Here is a 25,427-nt window from a genome sequence, read left to right on the forward strand (position 1 = left end):
AAACCAGCCCAGAAAGCAACTTCACACCTTAAGATAAAAATCATAGTATCCAAATGATCACACCTTGCCTATTTCCTGTGAACCTCGACTCTATTAAATAACAACAAGATTTTTAGCCCTGACCTTTGCTCTTCCTGTCATGTCCTGACATTAGAATTAGCAATATCACATGAGAAAGCAGTTGTTGGTCCACTCAGGACAGACACATGTAAATTTGGTGACCGTGGTTTTCTTGTGATTTTTCCCCCTTTTCAATACTTGATGGCTCTTTGGATTTGGTGAGTCGGTACTTCTGAAGTCTGCCTTTTCTTTACTCTTTGCAAGAAAACTTTCTTTTTCTAAATGCATCTGCTGCTGGATTCCTTGGGCGATTATTTTAAATATATCAAACAAAATGTAATTTAGGTAGCAGTGTGGCATCATGATACCAAAGGTGTGGGCAAATTCTCCTTGGTTCTTTTCTCCTCCACTTTTCACTTCTTCTACCGAATTTTATTTTAATAAAAGCATTTTTTATGTTTGACAGTAACTCAAGGATAGGTCTCTGCAACAAAAACATGTCCATAATTTAAATTTAAAATATTTTCTTTCCTGTGACTCTAAGACTCTCAGTATTAAAAATTACTCTGGGTTGAGTGATGTATACAATTAATCGATTCCTCAAACCAACCAAAATATATTAAAATTGTGGTATATATTTATGATATACATATAGAAATTAGTTGCTGGACTGAATCTCTTAATGAGATGAACGGGGCTGTGTGTTTTCAAATGGTTCATGTGTTGTTGGATGAATATTACTTATTATTTCAGACGTGGTTCAGAATCAATTCCATCCCTGTTTTTCATTTTTATTGGTCTAGACCATGAGAAAACTTGTTCATATAAAATTTATACATGGTAATGTTATAGTTTTGTTTTTGAACTTCTTGGAGATTTAAGCCAAAAGTCACAGTGATTTATCATCAGAAACATAACAAAACAAAAATGACCAGATTAAATTCTCCTCCTGGTGTTAAATACTCTGGGCCTTAGCCACTTGCTGTCTTGGCAGTGGGGTTACACGAGTGGCCTGGGTGTCTCTCCTGCCGGGAGATTCACCACCTTCCTTCTCCTCTTGCCTTGTGGGATGGAAGGAAGGACAACCTCCGGAGGTGTGATGGGGTGAGGAGGCGGCGTCCCGGTACTGGTGGTGGTGGGGGTGCTCCCAGGCTCAGCCTCTGGCAAGCTCTTCCTGGAAACGCGCCCCCGGGCGGCCAGACCCAGACAGCCTCAGACCCGCCCGCTGCGCTTTGGCCATTAAGAGATGCCGGGGTCAGGGCGCTCCGGGCGGGATAAGGAGTAGGGGGGTCCGGGGTCGCCGCGCAGACCGTCCCACCTGGGGTGCGCGCCCCAGGGTGCTGCTCTGCCCCTGAAGTGATCCTTCAAGGTCGAACTGCAGAGAGAGTCAAGGAACCCGCTGCCCACCGATCACAAAGGGGAGGGGCGCACCAGCTTGCTGCGCGTGCGCGGGCAAGGGTGCTACCCGTCCGCGGGCTGTACATGCGGGTGGCGGGGGTAGGGGGCGCCTGTTCGGAGCGCGTATCCTCTGATGTCAGGATCCCGAGCGAGTGTGGGATGTGTGTGTGTGTGCGCGCGCGCGTGTGTATGTTGTACGTGTATTTATGCGTATGTGGCTGGGATGTGGAGTAAGATGGTGTTTTGTATGAGGTGCATGCAGTGTGCTCAACACGTATGGAGTGTTTCTGCGTGTGTGGCGTGTTTTGTGTGTATGTGGGGTGTGTGTAGAGGGTGGGATATGTTACATACGGCGTGCGGGTGAGGTGAGTGTGGAGCGTCGCAGTTGCTTGCAGCGCTCCGGGTTCGCGTCCCATCTGGTTTGGGCTGCGCTCCCAGCTTGGGGCTCAGCGGACCTCTGCCTGCCGCGCAGGACCACCAGCTTGGGCTGGACAGAGTGCGGCAGGTAACCATGGAAACAGATGCTCCCGCGGCGGAGGTGGACGGGTGGCGGGTGGGGGAGGCATCTGATGAGGCGCCCAGGCTGGTACTGGACACGCCGCTTCCTCGGTTGACTGGGGGACCCGGGGTCCTCACTCGGTCGCTCGGCAGGCCTGGGGCGGGGCCCGAAGGATTCCTGCTGTCTCACCTCCCAGCAAGGAAGCCCTTGCTGCTTCCAGGTGTGAAGGCACAGCAAGTCTTTGGCGCCTCGGATCCTGCTCAGGGGAGACGAACCCCCGCGTTCTAAAGGTGGCCGGGAGCCTCACAAGCAGTTATCGGGTTTTATGACCCGCAGGTGCTCCTGTTGGGTCCCAGGACAAATGAAAAACCTGGGAAGGGCTGAAGGGAGGCCTGGTGTTTGGCACAGGCTTCTCTTCAGTGGAGAGGGGAGCAGCTCACAGGTTCTGGAAAGCAGACTTCACTCCCATCCAGTAGATCCTTTGTGGGAAAAGACTGGCCAGGCCTACTAGCCTTGATATACCTGTCCTCCCCTCTCACCTCTGTTCAGAGCCAGCTGGTGGGCGATGCCACCTCAGTTCTTATCCTGTGTAACGGGAGGAGGTTGGTCTAGATCACTTTTCTTTCATTCACTCGTTCATTCATAACCTTTATCTAGTGCAAAGATGCTCAAGTGTAGCGCCAGGGCCAGCAGCATCAGAATCACCTGGAAACTAGTGAGAAATGTACATTCTCAGGCCACCTCCAGACCTACCAATGTGAGAAGCACTGATCCGCGGTGACCCTTGTGCTAAACATGGGGCTACATGATCCCTCCCATCATGGGATTCTAAAACAAACCTAGTGGGGAAAGTTCTAGCTCTTTTTTCTGAACATCCTGTGTTTTGCTTGGGGATCCATCTAAAACTAGATGAAGCATAAATACTTCTTGGCCACATCCCCAAGGCTGGTCTGAGAAGGAGTGGGGCTATTTCAGAGAAGGAGGAGTAGAAGAAGTTGGACAGGAGGTTTGGAATTCCTCTCAACTTCAGAAGCTGCTTGAGAAAGACTTCAAGGGGTGTTGTGGAGCCCAAGAGCGCCGCCTCCTGGTGACAGCATGCAGGACTGATTCTAAAGAATGGGGTTTCTTGACAAAGGGGGCTTTCAGTGTCCCAATCATACACCCAGCCAGGCATGAACTACCCGGTCATTACTCAGGAACGTTTCATCCATTACTGCCAGCAGCTGGACTGGCCAAATTCAACAAAGGCTCTGAGAAAACAGGAAGTTGTGTGTGGCTGATATGTAAGAGAGTCCCCAGTCATGTCCACGTGGCTCGAGAATGCAGTGCATGGCTTTGTTTCAGCTAGGGTTTTCTCCAGACCTTTTTAGTCAGGCTAATAGTAAAATGAACTTTGTACAGAGAACTGCAACATTAGTTTTCCGTGGAGTCCTGAAATCCTCTGATAGGTACTGAGAAGGGTGCAGGGCATGGTGGAAATCCAGTGTACTTTTGTGGAGGGGTTGGGGGGGCAGTCTTTGGACACTGGCCTTGGGGAGGCTGAGTGCTGCCCTCCAGAGGCGTCCTGGGCTGGCCATGCTGTGGGAAGGGAGGGGAGGCAGGAGGGGCGTGGACAACCAGCGTGGCTATCCTGACTCTGGAAAACCTCCTTTATTATTTTTATTTTGTTGTGTCTACCAGTCAACATTTTTCTTTAAATCAACTCACTCTTTTTCACTTAAGTTACTTTTAAAAGGAAAAAACTTAGAAAATAACAGACATAAATGGAAAATCAGTAGCATTCACCCAAGCTGAAGGTGATCATAAAAACAAATATAAGGCAAATAACAGGGTTGTAATACTCTGCCCTGACACGGTTGCCCACCAGAGCTCTGAGCCTGGGTCTTCTCTCTATGCTACAGAGGGAGGTGTTTAAGATTTAGTATCAGCAAGCAGAAACTTTCTGCTAGAGAAACAAGAAGGTTTGGAGATGAAAAGGAAGGCGGTGTGACTTTCTCACTCTGTGATACCCTGTCTCTTTATAACTCCTGAAACGTAACACGTGGGCCTTCTGTGGGCCAGGCCCTGTTTTAAAGACTTTGCAAATACTAATTTCATCATTGAGACCACCTCACTGGACAGGTGCTGCTATTGGTTCTGATTTTACAGATGAGGAAACTGAGGCCCAGAGGTGAGAACCTGTCCAGGGCTGCAGAGTGTTGAGTTAGTGAGTGTCAGAGTTCGGGAGCTGTTTGAACCCATCATCTGCTCAGGGTGGTATCCCCCACCCCCCAGCCCACCCCCAGCTGCACAGATGGGAATCAGCCCACTGCTCGCAGCCTGCCTCAGCTCCCATGTTCCTGATGCAAGAAGCTTATTCAGTGTTAGTCAACCATCGGGACTTTTTTGGGGTGCTCTGGGGATGACAGACATCTGCGGTAGCAGAATACTTAATGTGGGCCAGGCCAGATTATTTTTCTCTCTTTTCTCTCTCTTTTCCTTTTCTTTTTGAAAAAGCCGTTTGAGAGTGATTCTCAGAATATCTGTTGGCTCGTCCCTAGAAAGTAGGCTAGCCTGACCGTGGTTGTTGTGGGCTATTGGTGAAAGGTTGGGTGTCTCTTGGAGATGGGGGTCATGGCGGTTACGCTGGCATCTCTGAGCACTCACTGCTCCATGCACATGGATGCGAAGGGATGCCCCACCCTCCGGTTCCCTCCAGCCTGATTTGGGCCTGTCCAGATTTGGAAGCTGGTGTGGGCAGTCAGGAGGGCCTGGGTATCCCAGTAGGGCTGCACATGGTGGGGGTGGGGCAGTCCTTCCAGGACAACTATGGGATGCAGGGCCAGGGAGCCACAGGGCCTTTCCGATTAGGCAGCACTCCAGCCCCAGGCTGGTGGTTAGGCAGCTGTGGAGGGCAGGTTGGGATGGATCCTGCAGATGGAGATGGGGCTCAAACTACAGGTAGAAGCAAGAGGCCCGGGCAAGGGAGAAGAGGGATTCATAGACAAGGAATAGGCAGATCCTGACAAACGCATCCTTCGAAGAATCTGTCTCTCATTGTCACAGCTGGATTTATATGCAAAAGCTGAATTTGACAACTTTAGCATCTCCCATAGTAGGGTTTTAATTATCCCTGTGGCTACTATCTAAGAACCACCTGCCTCGGTGCTTCGTCCTGGGGTAACCTCAGAGACATGGACACCTCCTTATTATCCCATTTTTCCAGATGAGGAAACTGAGGCTGGGGGAGGTAAACTACTCCCCTTAGGCCATGGGGACAAACTGGAGCAGTACTTGGTCTGACTCCAAAGTCCACGCTCTTGAGAGCTGTTGTGAGTGTACAGTCCTTGAAGTGGCTCAGTACTGATAGTGTCCAAGGCACCAGGTGGTGGACATTGGCCCCCTGCCCCTGGCCTGGCCACCCAGGTCCCCTCTGAAGCTAGTCAATGCTCACCTTTTCTTGAAACTTCTCCAAGGATATGTCTTATGTGTAGACTTACCACACACATACACCCCTCCCCCACAATTGCATTCTGCCATTTGCAGCATTTTCTGTTTAGCTGAGCAATGTGGCATAGAGTTCTGGTTTCCTTCAGTTCTCATCCCCCCTTTGCTTTTTAATGGGGAGCCCACCCTTTACCAGCTTTTGCTGGCAGTCCAACCAGGGCCCGTTCCCAACAAGAATGGGTAGGTTCCCCTGTGTTTGTCAGCCTCCTAAGAAACTAGGAGGTTATTATACCCTGGATCCAAGTGGGAAGGCTGTAAGAAACCAGCAGGCTTTAGAATGAAATGTTGCACCCACACTGGTCACTGTGTTTTGGTAACAGCCAGTGGGGTCCTTTATTCCCATCCGTGCTTTCTGCCTGGCGGTGTACTCCTGGTGGCCTGGGTGCAGGCCCTGGTCAGCTCAGATGGAGATGGCCCCTGGGCCGGAGGTGTGTGGACTCGGGGCTGGGAGCTCCAGGGCAGAGCCTCCTCATCGCCCACTGGAGCTGGAGTTCGGGGTCTGGGTGTTTGAGGCTTCAGTCCTATTGCAACCACCAGCAGGCCCGCTGCACCCTCCCAAGTGGGCACTCGGGTACCCCCCTCCCCATCACCGTGCACTCAGTGACCCCCTTCCCCCATCCATGCCCCCCTCCCTGTCCTGCTGTCATGGAGCTGGTTCTGCTGTGAGAGGAGGGGAGGAGGCAGAAAGGGTATGGGGCTGGTTCTGCTGTGAGAGGAGGGGAGGAGGCAGAAAGGGGGGTTGAAGGAGAGGGAGGGGGAGGGAAGGAACGGGGGCGTCTTGGGAGTCTGGGGGCCGTGGGCCAGTGAACCAGATGATGCCCCCAGAGATCTAAACCTGGGCAGGGGTCAGATTGCCAGCATCATCATGGCCAGGCCTGGGCTGGGGCTGTGGGGACACGGAGGCATGTAGGCCTGGTCCCATGTCTTCTGAGGAGACAGGCCCATCCATATCCAGTAGATCATCACAGCAGGAGCAGGCTCAGACCCTGTTTGCAGCTTCTGGAGGCTTCCTGGAAGAGGTGGGCCTGGAAGGACAGGTGTGTGTTGGGTTGGGAAGAAGGGATGGGGCAGGGGAAGGTGGAGGAGATGGAGCAGGTGGAGGAGATGAAGCAGACAGGCCTGGAGGGAGGGAGTAGAGGGAATTTGGGTGGGGACAGACAGTGCATGGAGGCACCCGTGTCAAGCGGAGACTGAGGAGGGCCCCTGTGGGAATTCCTGACCCTCAGCTGGACCTGGGAGGGCACAGGGCGGGTGCAGGCAGGGGCCCAGGGGTGCAGAATGACTCCAACTCCCTCACAACTCCATCTCCTGGGCCTCTGACCAGGAGGGGGTGTTATGCGACCTCGACCAGGAGAGTTGCAGCCACCAGCAGTCCCGTCACCAAGGGAGGCCAGCCGCTTGGCAGGAGGGCAGACCCTAAGGAAAGTCAGAGGATTAGTGAACGAGAGAAATGGGAGCATGTCCCTCACCCTAACTCTTTAATGGCAGGCGAAGTGTCCCCAGGCCACCCCCACAAGCTCCCTGGTTTCATCACACACTACCCACCCCTCCCCACCTTGTTCACCTGCCCCAGCTGCACTGGCCTCCTGGCTTGTGTTCTGTGTGACCCCTCACAGCCCCTGCCCAGCGAGGCCTGCCCATCCCCAGGCAAGTGCCCCCAAGAGCTGTCACCTTGCCAGCTCCTGGGTGACCTTTGCCCCTGAGATGGGTCAGGGTTGGGGCAAGGATGTGTGTTGGGGAGGCTGAAAGAGGAAGACTCCAGGAAGGAGTCCTCATGTGGCCATGGAGCCTGGAGGTGGCCTGTCCAGTGGGCAAACTGCCAGCTCCTCTGGCCCTCAGCCTCCCCGTGTTAAACAAGGCTGCTCACACCCACCAGCTCTCCTGCATATGCAGCCGAGATGCACAAAGTGCACTGTGCGGTGTCAGGTGCCGTGGGGATATCAGGGCTCCAGATGTTCCCAGGAGCCAGGGACAGGAAGGAGCAGGTGACACCAACTGGCTGGTGGGGCACCCTGGTTATGACTCTGCAGGCCCCCATCCCCTGCAGCTGCCTAGAGGCACACCTGAGGGGGTCGTGGTGGTCTCCTGGAGAATAGGCAGTAGGGTGCTGAGGAGCCCATCGTTGGCCTCTGGTACAATGCCCAGCAGTTTGCACATGAGCTCATACACGTGGACGCTCTCGAAAGGCTCCACCTCCAGGCCCTTCTTAAAGCTGGGGCCCACAGCCCGGAAGATGGTCTTCATGTCCATGACCTCATTGTCGAAGCCATGCTCCCCGTTGTTGAACTGCACGTTCACTCTCTGCCAGGAGGGAGGGTCCAGAGTGAGTTTGTGCTGACCCTCCCAGCCCTCCCTACCCTCTCCAGGAGCACCATCTGCCGGGCCCTGGGTTGCAGAGGACTGCTGCAGGGAGTTCAAATCGGGGGGGTGGGGTGGGGTGGGAAAGATTCTGAGCCTCCCTGTCTCTGAATTCTCAGCCCCAAAGATCAGTGGCCCAAAGAAGGAGCCTCAGTGAAGACCCAGAGACATGAATGGAGACCCACGTAAAGGGGGCGGAGCTTCAGCCAAGGACACACTCTGGGTTCCTTTCCATGGCTGGGCGCCCACACGTCAGTACTCCTTGCCTAGAATCCTGCCCCTGCTCTGCATATTGCTTCCCTCTCAGCCTCCTTGAGCTCTCTCACCTCTTGTGTGTCACTCTTACAGCTAGCCTTCCCACTTTACCCTATACACGCACGTGCACACACAAACACATGTATGCATGCACACCCATGCACACAGGTATGCAGTGCATGTACACACACCAATTCCTGTCGCATAGTGTGGGTGTGTCCCTTTGGAGGCTGACACGCCTCAAGTTGGGGTCTGACTAGAAATAGGGAAGTGCTTTCTATAGAGTCAGAGAGACTCAGCAGGGCAGAGATGTACCTGCACCCTGAAACTCACCCCGTGGATGACATAACCTGGGTCGCTGTACATAAGCAGAGGGGTGATCCGCGAGTGATTGGCGTAGTGGAAGGATTTGGGGAAGAACTCCTTCTTGTAGACGTGGAGTCTGGGGTGGGCGTCCTTGAGGGCCTCGTACACCTTCTCCAGCATTCCTTCCTTGGGGAGCAGCATCCCGTTTGGTCCGTAGTCTAGGAGCTCGAACTCAATGTCCTTGAAGCTGAAGTTGGAGAACTTGTGGAACTCCACCAGGTCGCTGGCCGTCTTGTTGACGGTGGTCATGCCGTGGTCAGACAGGATGAGCAGGTTGAGGCTGCTCTCCAGGCCACTCTTCCTGATGCTGTCCCGGAGGTAGCCCACGGTCCTGTCCACCTGCATCACTATCTCCTTCCTCTCCTGGGACTCGGGGCCATACCTGTGGCCTGTGGAGTCCGGTTCTCCGAAGTAGAGGGTGACCAGGTCCAGGCCCTCGTCCGTGAACCACGTCATCACCGTGTCGATGTTGGCCCTCCACTCCGCCTCGTCCTTGAAGTTGTGAAGGATGCCTTCCTTCCGGCTCAGCGTCACGGCCTCGCCTTGGTAGGTGACATTCCCGCCGGGGTAGAAGAAGGAACCGGTCTTCAGGCCCTGCGGGGGGAAGGTGGCATCAGGGCTGAGGGCCTCCTCCTGCTTGTCCCCTGCTGAAACATCTGCCCTGACTGCCTGCCCCCGGACTGCACGGGGGCATCCCTGTGCATCCCTGCTCCTGCCTGCAGCCACAGGGGTTCGTATTTTCTGAAAGACCTTTCATAGCTCTTATCTTATGTTATTAGGGCTGATACTGATTTTATAGAGGAGAGAGCAGGTGCCCAGTGGACTCAGCACTAATCAGATAGTGGATATAAAAGTGTCCCCAGATATGCTGTGTCCTCATTGTCACTGTGGCCGTAGGTCACATCGCTGCTCTGTGAACGCTCCCTTCCGACCTGCAGCCCAGCCTCTCCTGCCATGCATCCATCGGCCTCTCCATTGCCTGCCCTTCTAGCCTTCAACCCGGCCATCCGTCTGTCTTTCCGTAAACCAATTGCTGTTTTGTTTACAGATCCATCTGTCCTTGCCACCATCTGTCCACTGCCTCAGGTCATCATGTCCACCTTGAGATGTCAGTTCTAGGCTACGCTTTCTGCAAGCAAGCCTGGTGTCTGGTAGCTCCTTCTGAAGTGAGGGGACTCAGATGTGAGTTGGACCCCTGCCTGTGAAGTTTATTCTGGGCTCACCTCAAAATCACCCATTTGAGTTTGTTGTCAGGAAGCCCAGAGCATTGCAAGAGGCTGGGGTTCTGGGCTTTTCACTGGGATGACCCACCTCTCACTCTTATCTTTCACCCTTTAGCATTCGACTGCCAGGCCCTGAGAGGGGAACCAGGATGAAGCCATTTCATTGTTCCCTGCCTGTTAGTGGAGTGACATTATTTTCCATGTGGCCCCCTTTTCACCAGTGCCGAAGCCCAGTTTTTCCTCCAGTCAGGAGGATGCAACAATCCCTCTGGGTCCCAGGGAGGACAGGGCAGCCTGTGCAGCCACTGGCGGGTCCTCATGGGCACCTGGCTCCCATCTCCCATGGGGCCCACTCAGCACCTCTCCCAGGCTGGGAGCATTGAACTCCCGGGTCCTGCCGTGGATGCCCCGTGGTCATGGCATGGACACGGCCTGCTCGGCCAGGTCCCCCTCCCGCCCCCTCCGTCTGTCCAAGTGGGCGTGGGTACAGCATTACCTGCCTCTGGGCAGTGATCCAGATGGGCAAGCTGCCGTTGTCCCACCATTTCTGGATGCCCAGTGTGGTGTGGTAGGGCCACTTCACCTTGCTGCTTGTGTTGTAGAACATGTTGTGAACCACCCCGTGGTTCTCGACGTATTTGCCTGTGGGATGGCAGAGGGGGGTGGTGGGAGGGAGGGCACAGCCAGGGCAGGGGGCGGGGAGGCACACGTGGCCCTGGGAGCCGGGCTGGGCCACCACAGCCACGTACCCCGGCCCAGAGATTCTGCTTCCACTTAGAGTAGCTAATCCTGCCGCTGAACTCTTACAAAGGTGTTAATACCCACGTTCTGGGATATCGTTTGCAGCCTCGTTGGTTTTAGCAAAAGATTGGGAGCAACCTGGCTGGCTATCTGGAGAGAACTAATTAAATCAATTATGGCCCACCCATGAAATAGAATCTCAGGCAGGAAGATAAATAAACCGAGAGAAGGTGTCTTTTTTAACTATTTTTTTCAGGATTTCCCTGGTGGTCCAAGAGTTAAGATTCCGCCTTGCAATTCAGGGGACGTGGGTTTGATCCCTGGTCAGGGAACTAAGATCCCACATGCCACAGAGCAGCTAAGCCCATGCACCGCGGCTACTGAGCCCTCGAGCCACAGCTAGAGAGTCTGTATTCTGCGACGAATGATCCCACGTGACGCAACAAAGACCCAGTGTACAACTAAGACCTGACACAGCCAAATAAATAAAATTTTAATTTTAATTTTAAAATAAATAAAATTAAAAAAACTACAAAACCCCCCAAAAGCACTATGCTCTGTTGGAAACCTTGTGCATTGTTGGTAGGAACGTGAAATGGTGCAGCTGCTATGAAAAGCAGTATGGTGGTTCCTCAAAAATTAAAAAAAATTTTTTTCATGGCAATGCCTCCACATGAGTTCAGAAAGTAGAAAAAGAGGGGTGTTGAAGAGTCCACCTCCTTCCTTCATATTCCCCATTGTCCTGTGGTCAGTAAGGAGGTGACATGCAAAAGAGAGCACCATGGGCCTCTGCTTGCGTGTGGTCATGAAAATGCTGGTGTGAGAATAAGCTGTCTGTACGAGTGACATGCCTTAAAGTCATGCTTCCCTGGCAGCTCAGATGGTAAAAAAGATCTGCCTGCAATTCAGGAAACCCTGGTTCATTCCCTGGGTTGGGAAGATACCCTGGAGAAGGGAATGACAACCCCTTCCAGTATTCTTGCCTAGAGAACTCCATGGACAGACCATGCGGTCTCAAAGAGTCAGGCACGACTGAGCGACTAACACTTTCACTTTCAAAGTCATGCCCACCCAGAGCCTCTGAATGTGACCTTGTTTGGAAATAGTCTTTGCAGATGTCATTAGTTTTGTTAAGATGGCGGCATCCTGGGGACTTCCCTGGTGGCACGGTGGTAAAGAATCTGCCTGCCAATGCAGGGGAAAGGGAAAGTGAAAGTCGCTCAGTCATGTCCGACTCTTTGTGATCCCATGGACTATACAGTCCATGGAATTCTCCAGGCCGTAATACCGGAGTGGGTAGCCTTTCCCTTCTCCAGGGGATCTTCCCAACCCAGGGATCAAACCCAGATCTCCCGCATGGCAGGCGGATTCTTTTCCAGCTGAGCCACAGGGAAGCCCAAGAATACTGGAGTGGGTAGCCTATCTCTTCTCCAGGGGATCTTCCCGACCGAGGAATCGAACCAGGGTCTCCTGCATTGCAGGCGGATTCTTTACTGACTGAGCTACTAGCAAAGCCCTCCAATGCAGGGGACATGGTTCAATCCCTGGTCTGGGAAGATCCCACATGCTGTGGAGTAACTAAGCCTGTGTGCCACCAGCACTCCAGAGCCTGCGAGCCACAGTTACTGAGCCTGCATGCTGCAACTACTGAAGCCTGGGCGCCCGGAGCCTGTGCTCTGCAGCAAGAAAAGCCCCCACAATGAGAAGCTCACAGCACTGAGTGAAGAGTAGCCCCTGCTCACTGCAACTAGAGAAAGCCCACGTGTACCAATGAAGACCCAGTGCAGTCAAAAATAAACAAATAAAATTATGTATAAAAAAAAGATGAGGGCATTCCGCATGAGGTGGGCCCTAAATCCAGTGACCGGTGTCCTTAACAAGAAGAGGAAAGATACACAGAGGGGAGATGGCCATGTGACAGGGGGCAGGGATTGGAGAGCTTTGGCCACAAGTCCAGGATCGCCTGGGTCCCCAGAAACTGGGACAGGTGGGAAGAATCCTCCCTTCCAGCCTCTGGAGGGAGTGTGGCTCTGTGACACCCGGATTTTAGGCTTCCGGCCTAAATAGAGCAATGGTGGGTTCGAGGGTGGCTGGGAGCGAGCAGTGGAAAGAGCAGGAGCCTCAGGCTCAACTCTCCTGCCTTTCTGAATCCTGGCCACACTCACCTCCACCAGAAGCCCTCCTGGGTTGCCACCCTGGGTGTGGTCCCCACTTACGATGGGACCTCCAGGTGTTTTTTATCTGCCTCTATCACTTGCCCCCGACAGGAAGGGTTCCTAACATACCCTTTGGCCGGGTCATGTCTGCCCAGTGAGGGTGTCCCCTCCTTGGCCTCACCTTTGCCCTTGCACTGTGTGCCCACCGGGTCGAGGCTCCATGCCCACACTGCGGTTCACTTTGTGGGTTCCCTGGTTTCTCAGCTGCCCCCCCAGGACCCCAAGCCCCATCTGAGGCCAACACTCACCAGTGACCAGAGTGAAGTGGCAGGGGCTGGTCAAGGTGATGAAGGCAGGGGTCATGTAGCGAGCTTTCACCCCGTCCAGTGCCATGGCATCCAGGTTGGGGGTGTCCACATCCTGGTCATAGTTCCAGCGGAAACCATCGAAGGATACCAGGAGCAGCTTGTTCCGGGAGGCCTGCTGGCGGACAGGAGCCCCTGATGCTGGAGCCAGGAGGGTGGCCAGGGCCACGGCAAGGAAGACAGCTGGGGCTCCCATGATGGGTTCGCCAGAGATGCAAGTGCCGAGGGAAGTTTTCTGCTGATGAGCAGAGCAAAGTCCCAGGGTCACTGAACAGCTCTTATCCTGTGCGTCTTTGAACTGAGACTGTGCGGGAGCCTCAGAGGTGGCCCCTGGCTGCTGTGTCCGCACCCTGGGCCTGGCCCTTGGGCGCATCTGCCTTTATTGACAGCGGATCTCGATGCCCCTCCCGCTTCGTGCACAAGTGTCTTTCCAGGGAGGATGGGGACCATTCTGGAAGGCGTGGTGAACAGAATCGACTCACTCCATCGGAAAAGCCTGTGTCCCCAACCCCAGCTCTCATAGTGACTCTGGGTCCCTGTGCCTGGCTCACTGTGTCCCAGAGCACCCGGATGGGGCCCTTTCCTCCAGACTATAATTTGGGGAGGCCTTTGGACCAGGGCTGTGGGTTCAGGGTTCAGGAGACTGGCCTTGTCTATGGGGACTCCCCAGCCTGGGGGAGCACCTCTTCCCCTTCCTGCCCATGCTAAGGGGGCTCCTGCGGTGGGGCAGGCAGAGCTCCAACCTGGATTAGTGCCTGCTGTGCCCTCCTTCTCAGGCCTCAAGGAGCCCCAGAGGGCACAGGCATGGGCAGCCTCACTGTTGGATTTCATCAGCAAGATGGTGAGAAGTGTGGCCTCCCTTGCTACGCTGTGCTCATGGAGAGGGTGGTGTTGGGCGGGACCTCTGATTTCACCGTGCAGTTTTCTGTCTCACTCACTTTCTCTCCACTGTCTCTTTGTCTCTGTCTCTCTTTCTCACTCCCTATGAAACATGTGCCACCAGCCAGGTCCCAGTCTAAGTCCTGGGGACACGACAGTGAAGGAGATAGACGGTGTTCCTGGCTTCTTTCAGTTTGGTTGGGGACACACAAAATGAATCAACAAGTAAAGCAGTAGAATAGTGGGAGTCAGCAAAAAGCAAGCAAGCAAGCAGGGAAATAAGATAGTGCATCTGTCTGTTTCAGAAAAACATCTATTTCTGCTTATTGACTATGCCAAAGCCTTTGACTGTGTGGATCACAATAAACTGTGGAAAATTCTGAAAGAGATGGGAATACCAGACTACCTGATCTGCCTCTTGAGAAATTTGTATGCAGGTCAGGAAGCAACAGTTAAAAGTGGACATGGAACAACAGACTGGTTCCAAATAGGAAAGGGAGTACGTCAAGGCTGTATATTGTCACCCTGTTTATTTAACTTATATGCAGAGTACATCATGAGAAACACTGGGCTGGAAGAAACACAAGCTGGAATCAAGATTGCCAGGAGAAATATCAATAACCTCAGATATGCAGATGACACCACCCTTATGGCAGAAAGCGAAGAGGAACTCAAAAGCCTCTTGATGAATGTGAAAGTGGAGAGTGAAAAAGTTGGCTTAAAGCTCAACATTCAGAAAACGAAGATCATGGGCATCCGGTCCCATCACTTCATGGGAAATAGATGGGGAAACAGTGGAAACAGTGTCAGACTTTATTTTTCTGGGCTCCAAAATCACTGCAGATGGTGACTGCAGCCATGAAATTAAAAGACGCTCACTCCTTGGAAGGAAAGTTATGACCAACCTAGATAGCATATTCAAAAGCAGAGACATTACTTTGCCAACAAAGGTTCATCTAGTCAAGGCTATGGTTTTTCCTGTGGTCATGTATGGATGTGAGAGTTGGACTGTGAAGAAAGCTGAGCGCCGAAGAATTGATGCTTTTGAACTGTGGTGTTGGAGAAGACTCTTGAGAGTCCCTTGGACTGCAAGGAGATCCAACCCGTCCATTCTGAAGGAGATCAGCCCTGGGATTTCTTTGGAAGGAATGATGCTAAAGCTGAAAGTCCAGTACTTTGGCCACCTCATGAGAAGAGTTGACTCATTGGAAAAGACTCTGATGCTGGGAGGGATTGGGGGCAAGAGGAGAAGGGGACAACAGAGGATGAGATGGCTGGATGGCATCACTGACTCGATGGACATGAGTCTGAGTGAACTCCGGGAGTTGGTGATGGACAGGGAGGCCTGGCATGCTGCGATTCATGGGGTCGCAAAGAGTCGGACACGACTGAGCGACTGATCTGATCTGATCTGATCTGCCTGGTGGGTGGTCAGCCAGGGCCTGGTGAGAGGATGACTGTGAGGGAGTGATCTTGGGGGTCATCAGTCGGGGGAGTGGATCGGGGGCAGGCGGGAGGGCGGCAGGGTGGGTCCTGGGGTCTGTGGCTGCCGTATGGAGTCTGGCATTCTTGTGCAGTGCAGGGGGGAAATGCCATGGGGTGGTTTTAAGCTTGTGAGTGACATAAACTCATCTAGCATTAAAAACAAGAAACTTCACTCAAGTGTTCCATTTGCAGGACTGTCAGCTTGACAAAGGAAAGCGGGTGGGGCGCTCCACAGGGAGGGGACTGCTGGTGTCCAAACCAGGATGGGGGCTGTGGGAGTGACAGGTGTGGGTAGTTTGGAGGTTCTCCTGGAAGGATTTGCATGTTGGGGAGAAGGAAAGGGAGCAATCAAGGGAAATGTCCAGGTTTCCTGCCTGGAAAGCTGGGGTGATGGTGTCTTACAGCTATCCCATAGGGTGGTCAGAGGTCAAAGGGCAGGTCGAGGGCAGAGCATTCTATCTTGGCCACATCTACCTGAGGGGATGTGTTAAATAGTTGGTATGTCCCGAGTTAAATTGTCTTCAGCTGCTGAACTGCTGAGGGCGGTTCCACCCAGGACTCTGCTTGGCTGGCAAGAGGGACTATTGTCAGGCCATCCCAGGGTCTCAGAGCCCCCCACAGCCTCCTCTGCGGTGAGGCAGTGGAGCCCCGGGGTACAGATTCTTGGGCCCTTTCCCCCATCTGAGGGGCCACACCCTGGAGGGATCCACACACAATGCCGCCCCTCGTGAGCCTCTCAGAGGCTGGAGTCCGAGAGATGGAGATGGTCCCCTGCATGGACTTCTACAACCAGGATATGCAGGGATTGCCCTGTGCCGGCTTGGTGCAGGGCTGGGGCACAGAGGGCAGGCTTTCCTTCACTGAGCTTATGGCCCGGAGCTCCACCCGTGGACCTGTGTGAGGAGCTGCCAAAGGTACCACCGAGGAAGTGTGGGTGTCTTAGGAGAGGGCAGTGGGGACCACATTCATTCTAGTGCTGGAGTGGGGACCTGAAAGGCCCTCTGAGGATTCAACATTTCACGCAGTGCTGTGCTGAGTTGCTCAGTTGTGTCCCACTCTTTGGGACCCCATGGACTATAGCCCACCAGGCTTCTCTGTACATGGGGATTCTCCAGGTAAGAATACTGGAGTGGGTTGCCATGCCCTCCTCCAGGGGATCTTCCTGACCCAGGGATTGGACCCAGGTCTCCCGCATTGGAGGAGGATTCCTTACCGTCTGATCCACGAGGGAAGCCCATGACTACTAGAGTGGGTAGCCTATCCCTTCTCCAGGGGATCTTTCCAACCCAGCAATCAAACCAGGGTCTTCTGCATTGCAGGTGGATTCTTTACCAGCTGAGCTACCAGGGAAGCCTGCACAGATCTGTAGGATGGGTTTAGCTGGGAGATTGGAGAAGGAAATGGCAACCCACTCCAGTATTCTTGCCTAGAGAATTCCGTGGACAGAGGAGCCTGGTGGGCTGCTGTCCATGGCCTCCCACAGAGTCGGACACGACTGAAGCTACTTAGCTGCAGCAGCAGCTGGGAGGTATGTGGGCAGGAAAACCTTCCAGGCAATGACGGTGATGAGGTGGAAGAGGGCACCAACCAGGCTTGAGGCTGGAAGACAGGCCTGGGGGACTCTGGATTTTATGTTAGTTATTCTAATGTTTGTTCTCCTAATATCTTCTAATGTGTATTATTCTTCTTTTCGTCTATAATAAAATGTCTACCAAGGAATAAGACTACATTTCCCAGCATGCCCTGCAGTGCAGTTTGGCCACAGTGAGCATGTCCTGGCCAATGGGTTGAAAGAAAAAATGTCATGCGACAGCCCTCAGTCTGTTGGGGCCAGCTTTGCCCCTCTGGATTCTTCCTCCCTCTGGTACCTCAAGCTCAGAGGCTGCCCGGAGAACTGATGATAAGGGGCACTCTGAGAGAGGTTACACAGAAGGAGCCTGGTCCCCCAAGGCATCCTGGGCAGCGTGGCCGGCCCGCCTTGAATGGCTCAGCCCCTGGGGAACCCTCGCCAGGGAGAGTTACACACACTCTCTGCTTCCATTTCCGTTATTTGGGTTTTCTGTCACTCTCAGCAGGACCTAATCCCAGGCGATAATAGGATAATGGCCCTGGGAGGCACTGCTGGGCTTTAAGCAGGTGGAGTGACATGATATGCTGGCTGCTGCGTGAGGAGTGGGAGGTGGGGGGTGAGTAAGGGGCTGATGCAGTGGTCCAGGGCTGAGGCCGGGGCCCGGGGCAGAGGGGCACAGACCTGGGGTGCGAGGGTGGTGGGTGGGTGTGGGCTGTGGGGAGGGAGGGGTCGCTGTTCTCACTCTGCGCTTCCTCCTGCTGGTCCCCATCAGGGATGTGGAAATTCCCTGTCCTGCCCACCCTCTCCTGCCGGCGTGGCTTTCTGGCCTGAAGGTGGCATGAAAGATCTGCTTCCTGCTCTCAGCCAGGCTTGGGGTAGTTCCTCTCCTTTTTTTGACTCTTTACCTCACTCATGTTTTGTCCCAGGGAGCTCCTTAGCTCACCCCCTGTTAGTTTCCTTTTTATTCCTTGGTCTCCTAGAGCTTGTCAGCAGAAAGAGAGTATGTTGACTATAGCTAACAGTTACACGGTGTCTCTGCAGACCAAGCCCTGGGCTTCATCCATGATCTTGTTCAAGCTTTGCAGCAGTTCTTGGAGGCAGGAGTTAGTAATAGCCTCACTTTATGCGTAAGGATACTGAAACAGAGGTTTAAGGTCACTGAGCAAGTGGAGGAGCTGGGACTTGAGCCCAGGTGGTGTTTTGCCTGCAGAATCCCCCTTGGAAAACTACCAGATCCCAGTGACTTACCAGCCGCTTGGGGTCTTCTCGTCAGGCTTTGGGGCCATTGATTTTTTTCTTTAAAGAATAGTGCAGCTGTGAGTATCTTGGTGTCACTGACTTTTTCCTTTTCTTTCCCATTCACATTGTTTCCTTGGGGGAGAGTCTTTAGCGAGGGGTTATCAGACAAAGGATGTAAAGGCTGCTTGGTTCTTATAATCAAATTGCCATCAGGATACTGGTGGATAGATGCTAGTACCGTCTCTGGCCAACTGTTTTCACTGGATTTTATTTTTTGTTCCTTTTGGGTGACTTAGCAGGTGTGCAATGATGTCTTAACGTATTAAGCCAGGAAGGCTGGGAGAGCTTCATGTCACCATTTCTCATCTTGAGCTCTCCATGTACAGATGCTTCATCATCTCTGACCGTTGATCCAGTGGTCAAAGTGATCACTGAGTCTTAGGGCTTTAGTCTCTGTTTAATTTGCAGTGTATATTTTGGGGAAGATATACTTCTGGATTCTATTTTCCACAGCCTTCCATCATTTATATTAATATTTGTCACTTGTAACTTTCCCTACCCTCTTGCATGCTGGTCATTCTTCAGGTAGACTCAGAGCTCCCTGCAGGCAGGGGTTGCCATATTGTTCTTTGCTGGTGTGATGCCAGCCCAGAGTATGTACTCAATGTATATTTGTTGAATACGAATAAATACATTCAAAGGGAAAAATTATGCAAGTATCTACCATACTTTCTGGTTAGGCAAAACCTTTTAAAGAATAAGCTTATTTTATGATAATTTAGACTTATGGAAGAATTGCAAAGATAGTAGAGTTCCCATATACACCATGCCCAGTTTCCCCTATTATTAACATCTTACATTATGTGGTATTTTTCGCAGTTAATGAGCCAATATAGATTAAGTCATTTTTAACTCAAGTTCATATTCTGTTCAGATTTCATCAGCGTCTGACCCAGTGTCCTTTCCCTGCTCCAGCATCCCACTTTGCACTGAGTTATCACACCTCCTTACATTTCTCGTGGGTGTTTCAGTTTCTCATATTTTCCTTGTTTTTTATGACATTGACAGATTTTAAGGAGTGCTGGTCAAGCCTTTTGTAGACTGTCCCTCAGCTGGGGTGATATGATGTTTTCCTCTTGATTAGACTGGGGTTGGGGGTTCTTGGGAAGAAAAGCACAGAGATAAAGCATCTTGTCATTATATCATGTCAAGGGTACATACTGTCCACATGACTCATCGCTGTGGATGTTGACCTTGACCATCTGGCCAACAGAGGGTCGGTCAGGTTTCTCCACCATGAGTTACTGTCTCCTGCCCTCCTGTTTCATATTCAGCTTTCTGGAAGGAAAGTCATTATGTGCCACCCACACTTAAGGAGGGAGGGGTCATGCTTCACCTCCTTGGGAGAATCTGCATACATTTGTCTGTTCTTCCTCTTTGTTTAGTCAATCATTTCTACCTGCCTGGACCCATGGATATTTATTTTATACTTTGAATTATAATTCAACGCTACTGGATTTATTGCATTGCTCAAATTACTCCAGCATTGGCCACAGGGAGCTCTTTCAGTTGCCTCTTGCATCCCTCTGACCTACCCCATCATTTGTTTCCATGAGCACTCCCTTGCTTCTGGAGCACAAGGTGTGCTGGGTCGTCTTGGACATGTCCTACCTCAGTCCTAGAATCTCAAGCCCTGGTTCCTTGAGAGGCTGGACTATGATATTAGATCCGGGTGGTGGGTGTGTACCTTGCTACTGGGGTGTTGATAAAGCATTTAAAAAGTCACTGTCTCAGCTGTTCTTGAAGCCAAGGGCTCCCCAGCTGTGTCCGGTGCATGTGCAGCTTTGAGAGACAGGGCAGATGTCTCCTCTGGGTGCAGCATTTATGGGCAAACCAGGATCCATGGTGGAGAGAGGTCCCGAAGGGCCCTTATTTGAGGACACAGAAGGAAGCATGAGGGGGGTTATTGAATGCTTTTCTTGTTTAGGGCATCATTGGTGCCCCACAGGACCTCACCCAGAGGCCTCGTTGGCCTGGGGACCAGGTCGATTTGACACATTCAGATGGCCATGTGCAACACACAGGTACCCTGGCCAGCTGAGCGGCACATGGGGCTCAGGTTGGGACGAAGCAGCCTGCCCAGCTGTGTTTGGTTTCTGCTGGGGAGAGGGACATACCAGGCATTGTCCCCATAATCTCATTTATGACTGGTATGCGTGAATTACGTTGCAGTTCTTTCTGTCTCCCCCCGTTAGGCTGTGAGCGACTTTTTATCCCCGCCTCCTGGCACACAGCAGGCATTGTGTCATTCCTGATGCCTGTTTGAAAGAGTCCATGGGTGACGTTAGCAGGTCAGGACCGCTGCTGTGGCCTTCTGCCCCCGACCAATCTCCCTGCTTTTCTTTTGTCTCCTGAAAACGGGAATCTCTGTCTTTCTGGCCACTGTGCCCCCCGGGCTGTGCTGCCTGCCAGGGATCCTCAGATGCCCTGGTGGGGAAGTGGGTGTGGAAGCAGGGCCCCTCCAGCCAGGGGCTGTCCTCTTTGTTGGAGAAGCCTTGAGGTCAGGGGTCCACCTGCCAGATTTCTACAGTGATGAGTGCAAAGTTGGGTCTGGCTGGGTCTCTCTCAGCTGCCAGTTCATGCCCTTTCCTGGGGGGTGTGGTGTTGCTGGCATACTGTTTACTTCTGGGGATGCCAAATGAAGAGCAGCATGGTTATACAGTTTAGCTGGAGCAGAGGGTTGCCATTAGGAGGGCCCCGGACAAAGAAGAATTTGACTTGGGGACACAGTGATGACTCTTCCCAAACAGAGCCCAGGATGCAGGGCCTTGGGTCTTGGGAGGGGGTCCACATGAACTCCTGGCTTGGGGGCTGGAATGGGTGCCTCATCCTTGTGTCCCTGGGTGGGGTGGGGCACTGAGCCATTGAGCCTGGGACAAGTGCCTGGGAGGCAGTGGGAAGCCACCAGGAGCCACACACAAAACTGAGCTCCTCTGGTGTGCCCCCAGGAGGGGTCATATCTTTACGACCTTGGTGGTGTTCCTTAAGGGGGACACCCTGGTCCAAGGATGCCATTCCTTCTCAAAGGGCTGCTTCGGTCCAGCAGTGCTGGGGGGAGGACGAGCAGAGAGAACTGGCTTCCTCTTGTCTCTGTCTCCACCACTGGCCCCCTCCAGTGTCATGGGAGGCGGTCACCCCTGCCCGCTGAGGCCGGGACCTGCTTGCTGATGACTGTTCTGATTACTGGGGCCTGACTCGACCTTCCCGGCTGGGATTTTATTAGCGTAACAATGATCCGCTTTATCAATTGCTGTTGCCTTTTATGACTTCTCAGGGCCTTTATCTCAGCGGCTACCTCGCCTCCTGGCTAAATGAGGATTAATATTTTAACAGGATTATGTGCTGTGGGTTAGCAGTACTCTCGGGGGAAGCTGGGCGCTCCCCCTACTACCACCTCTCTCCTCCTCACAGGCCTCCTTCCTGGTGTGCAGGGGAGGTCTCCCCAGAGATGGGGTTTCTTGTTTCAGAGTCTGGGATGGGATGGAGGGGTGGGTGGGAGGGTTGGGGACCTGAACTCTGGGTGGGGGACAGTTTGTCCGAAGATTAGGTTAGTCCTATGGTAGGGACAGTCCTGGATTGCAGGTCCCTGTAGAGACCGTGGTCTGTTTCCTGGGATCAGCGGACGTGACCACCTGGTCAAGGGGAGAAAGGAGGAAAATGGAGGCAGAGCTGTGGAGGAGGCAGACAGAGACAGCGTCAGAGACAGAGGGAGAAAAAGACTGAAGGGAGAGAGGGAAGGAAAGTGAGTCTGAAGCCAGGCCCTCAAACTGTTGAATTGAGGGACACCACCTTCTCTGCCCCTTTCTTACTTTCCTCTCCTCCCCAGTCTTCCAGATGTATGGAGGGTACAGTAAAGATAAAAAAAGAGAGATTAGTTTTACGTTTAGCCTTTTTAGGTTCACAGGAAAATTGAGTGGAAGGTGCAGAGATTTTCCTTATATCCTCTCTTCCCACTCGTGAATGGCCTCCCCCATTATCAAACCCTGCCCCACCCCCCCCCCCCACCCCCCCGCAGGCTGGCACGTTTCTCACAATCAATGAACCTGCATAGACACATTATCATCACCTAAAGTCCATAGTCCATTGCTACTCTTGGTGTTGTACGTTCTATGAATTCGGACAAATTTACAACATGGATCCACCATTACGGTATTGTACAGACAATTCACGGCCCTCAGAATTCTCCGGGAGGGGGAAGCTTTCATTCCAGTTCCTATAGGCTAACTCCTGCCAAGAGAGCTTAGGCACCTCCTGTCCCTTGGGCTGGCTGCATCGAAACAAAACAGAATGAAACAAACCAGGGAACAGCAAGGATTGGTGAGGATGCGGGGAAGCGGGAACGCTGTGCACTGTTCTCGGGAATGTGGAATGGTTTGGCTGCTGTGGAAGACAGTATGGGGGTTCCTTAAAAAGTTAAAGTAGAATTCCCGTATGACCCAGCAATCCCTCTTCTGGGGATGTATCCAAAAAAGAATTGAAATTAGGATCTCCAGGAGATACTGGCACACCCATACTCACAGCAGCTTAATTCAAATAGTCAAAAGGTGGAAACAACCCAAGTGGCCATCAATGGGGGAATGGATAAACAAAACAGGGTCCCCTATTCAGAAATAAACTTAAAATGGATTAAAGACCTAAATGTAAGACCAGATACTATAAAACTCCTAGAGGAAAACATAGGCCTGACATTGTTTAACATAAATCACAGCAGTATTTTTTTGGATACAGTTCCTAAAGTAAAGGAAATAAAAGCAAAAATAAACAAATGGGACCTAACTAAACTTAAAAGGTTTTGCACAGCAAAGGAAACCATTGACAAAATGAAAAGACAGTCTACTGAAGAGGAGAAAATATTTGCAGAAATATATGACCAATAAGAGATTAATATCTAACAAACATAAACAGCTCATATAACTCAACATCAAAAACCCAAACAGCCCAATTAAAAAATGGGCCAAAGAACTGAATAGACATTTTTCCAAAGAGGAAATGCAGATGACCAACAGGCACATGAAAAGATGCTCAGCATCGCTAAACATCAGGGAGTGCAAATCAAAACCACAATGTGATATCACTTTACACCAGTCACAATGGCTGTCATCAGAAAGAACACAAATAGCAAATTCTGATGAGGATACAGAGAAATGGGGCCCTTCATACCCTGTTGGTGGAGATGTCAATTGGTGCAGCCACAGTGGAAAAATTATGGACATTTCTCAAGAACTAAAAATAATACCATAGGACCCAGCAATTCTACTCCTGGGTATATGTTAAAAAGAAACCAAAACACTAATTTGAAAAAGATACATGCACCCCAATGTTCATAGCAGTATTATTTACAACTGCCAAGATATGGAAGCAAGCTAAGTGTCCATAATGAATGGATAAAGAAGACATAATATATATCTATACATATGTGTAGAGATATACAATGGAATAGTACTCAACCATAAAAAAGAATGAAAATTTTCCATTTGCAACAACATAGGCGGCCTTGGAGAGCATTATGCTAAGTGGAATAAGTCAGAAAGCATACTGCATGACACCACTCACATGTGCGTGATGCTAAGTTGCTTCAGTCGTGTCCAGCTCTTTGCGACTCCATGGATTGTAACCCGCCAGGCTCCTCTGTCCATGGGATTCTCTAGGCAAGAATGCTGGAGTGGGTTGCCATTCCCTTCTCCAGGGGATCTTCCCTACCCAAGGATCGAATCTGAGTCTCTTATGGCTCCTGCATTGGCAGGCAGGTTCTTTACCATTTGTGCCCCCTGGGGAGCTCACGCATATGTGGAATTCAAAAATACAACAAGTAAGTGAATATAACACAAAAGAAGCAGACCCATAGGCATAGAGAACAAACTAATGGTTACCAGAGGTGGGGGAGGGGTATACAGAGGTGGAGGGGTGGGAAGTACAAGCTACTGGGGGTAACACAGGCTCAGTGATGGATAACATGGGATATATATAACCAATGTTCTCCAGTAAGTGTACATGGGAAATTATCTTTAAAAATTGTATAAATTAAAAAAACAAAAATAATAAAAACAAAACATGGTCCATCCACATAGTGGACTCTTATTCATCCCAAAAGAGGAAGGAAATTCTGACATCTGCTGCAGCATGGATGAATCTCGAAGGTACTATGTTAAGCGAAATAAGCCAGCCACAATAGGACAGATACTGCATTATTCCACTAATATGAATTCCTAAAGGAGTGAAATTTATAGAGACTGAAAGTAGAAGAGAGGTTACCAAGGGCTGGAGCGGGGGAATGGGGAGTTATCGTTTCACGGTGACAAAGTTTTAGTTTTGCAAAATGAAAACAGTTCTGGAGATGGGTTGCAGCAAACATGAATGTAAATTTTATGTTTTGTGTGTTTTACTCCAAGTGAAAATTAAAAAAAATCAAATTAAAAAGTTGAGTTTTTAAGTTAAAAACTTAAAAAAGATTTAATTAATAAAATAAAAATCAAAGGAATCCTAAGACCCTTCAGGGATGGCAAGAATGTTAGGGGTGATTTAACACTAGGTTTAGAGAATTCTGCTTCCCTGGTGGCTCAGATGGTAAAGAATCTGCCTGCAATGCCAGAGACCCGGTTTCCATCCCTGGGTCAGAAAGATCCCCTGGAGAAGGAAATGACAACCCACTCCAGTATTCTTGCCTGAAGGACAAGAATGGACAGAAGAGCCTGGTGGGCTACAGTCTTTGGGGTCAGAAAAGTTGGACACGACTGAGTGACTAACTCTTTCACTTTCGAGAATTCTAGATTCTGTCTTAGAGGTGGGGTGATATTCTCTAAATTGTAGGAAGCCACAGGGAGGCCTGCTCTGTGCTGGGGACTTCGATACAAAAATAAAAAAGATGACGTCCCTGCCCTTGCTGGAGGGCAGACACATCGATTGAAATCACAATAAAAGCTTTGTCCCCTCAAATTTAAAAATAATTAAAACTATTTTAAAAGTTCAAAACTAACTTAGAAGATAATTTTGGAAAGAATTCAAATGTATTTCAGAAAATTTGGAAAATACAGAGAAGCATAGAGAGGGAGTTAGGAGTAATTTTTTTTTTTTTTTTTAAATATATTTTTGGCTGCAAGGCATATGGGGTCTTAGTTCCCTGACCAGGGATCAAACCTGAGTCCCCTGCATTGGGAGCGTGGAGCCTTAGCCACTGGACCACGAAGGAAGTCCCAGGGTTGCTTCTTAAGCCTCCAGAGTCCAGCACCATCCCCCCTTCCCCCATACACCTCTGCCTGTCTCTGACCCTCACCAGGCTCAAGTCTTCCC

At 51.3% G+C, this 25,427-nt stretch overlaps 1 protein-coding gene across 1 annotated transcript; it reads right to left on the reverse strand.

Moving 5' to 3' along the window:
* Positions 1–7,383: 7,383 nt before the first annotated feature.
* Positions 7,384–13,209, reverse strand: ENPP7 (ectonucleotide pyrophosphatase/phosphodiesterase 7). Its single transcript, XM_019980502.2, has 4 exons — positions 12,851–13,209; positions 10,142–10,287; positions 8,390–9,016; positions 7,384–7,744 (listed from the first exon to the last, which is right to left on the reverse strand). Exons 1-4 carry the CDS (start codon positions 13,101–13,103, stop codon positions 7,460–7,462), a joined length of 1,311 nt encoding a protein of 436 aa, XP_019836061.2. The 5' UTR covers positions 13,104–13,209; the 3' UTR covers positions 7,384–7,459.
* Between the last annotated feature and the right edge of the window lie 12,218 nt (positions 13,210–25,427).

The sequence above is a fragment of the Bos indicus genome, chromosome 19, assembly GCF_029378745.1.
Source record: "Bos indicus isolate NIAB-ARS_2022 breed Sahiwal x Tharparkar chromosome 19, NIAB-ARS_B.indTharparkar_mat_pri_1.0, whole genome shotgun sequence".
NCBI lineage: Eukaryota > Metazoa > Chordata > Mammalia > Artiodactyla > Bovidae > Bos > Bos indicus.

Excerpts from the sequence above, each read along its gene's own strand:
- ENPP7 (XM_019980502.2), bottom strand. The coding sequence starts at position 13,103 with ATGGGAGCCCCAGCTGTCTTCCTTGCCGTGGCCCTGGCCACCCTCCTG. Across the intron at positions 9,017-10,141 it reads GGATCACTGCCCAGAGGCAG|GGCCTGAAGACCGGTTCCTT; the intron begins GTAATGCTGTAC and ends TTCCCCCCGCAG. Across the intron at positions 7,745-8,389 it reads CAGGTTATGTCATCCACGGG|AGAGTGAACGTGCAGTTCAA; the intron begins GTGAGTTTCAGG and ends CCCTCCTGGCAG.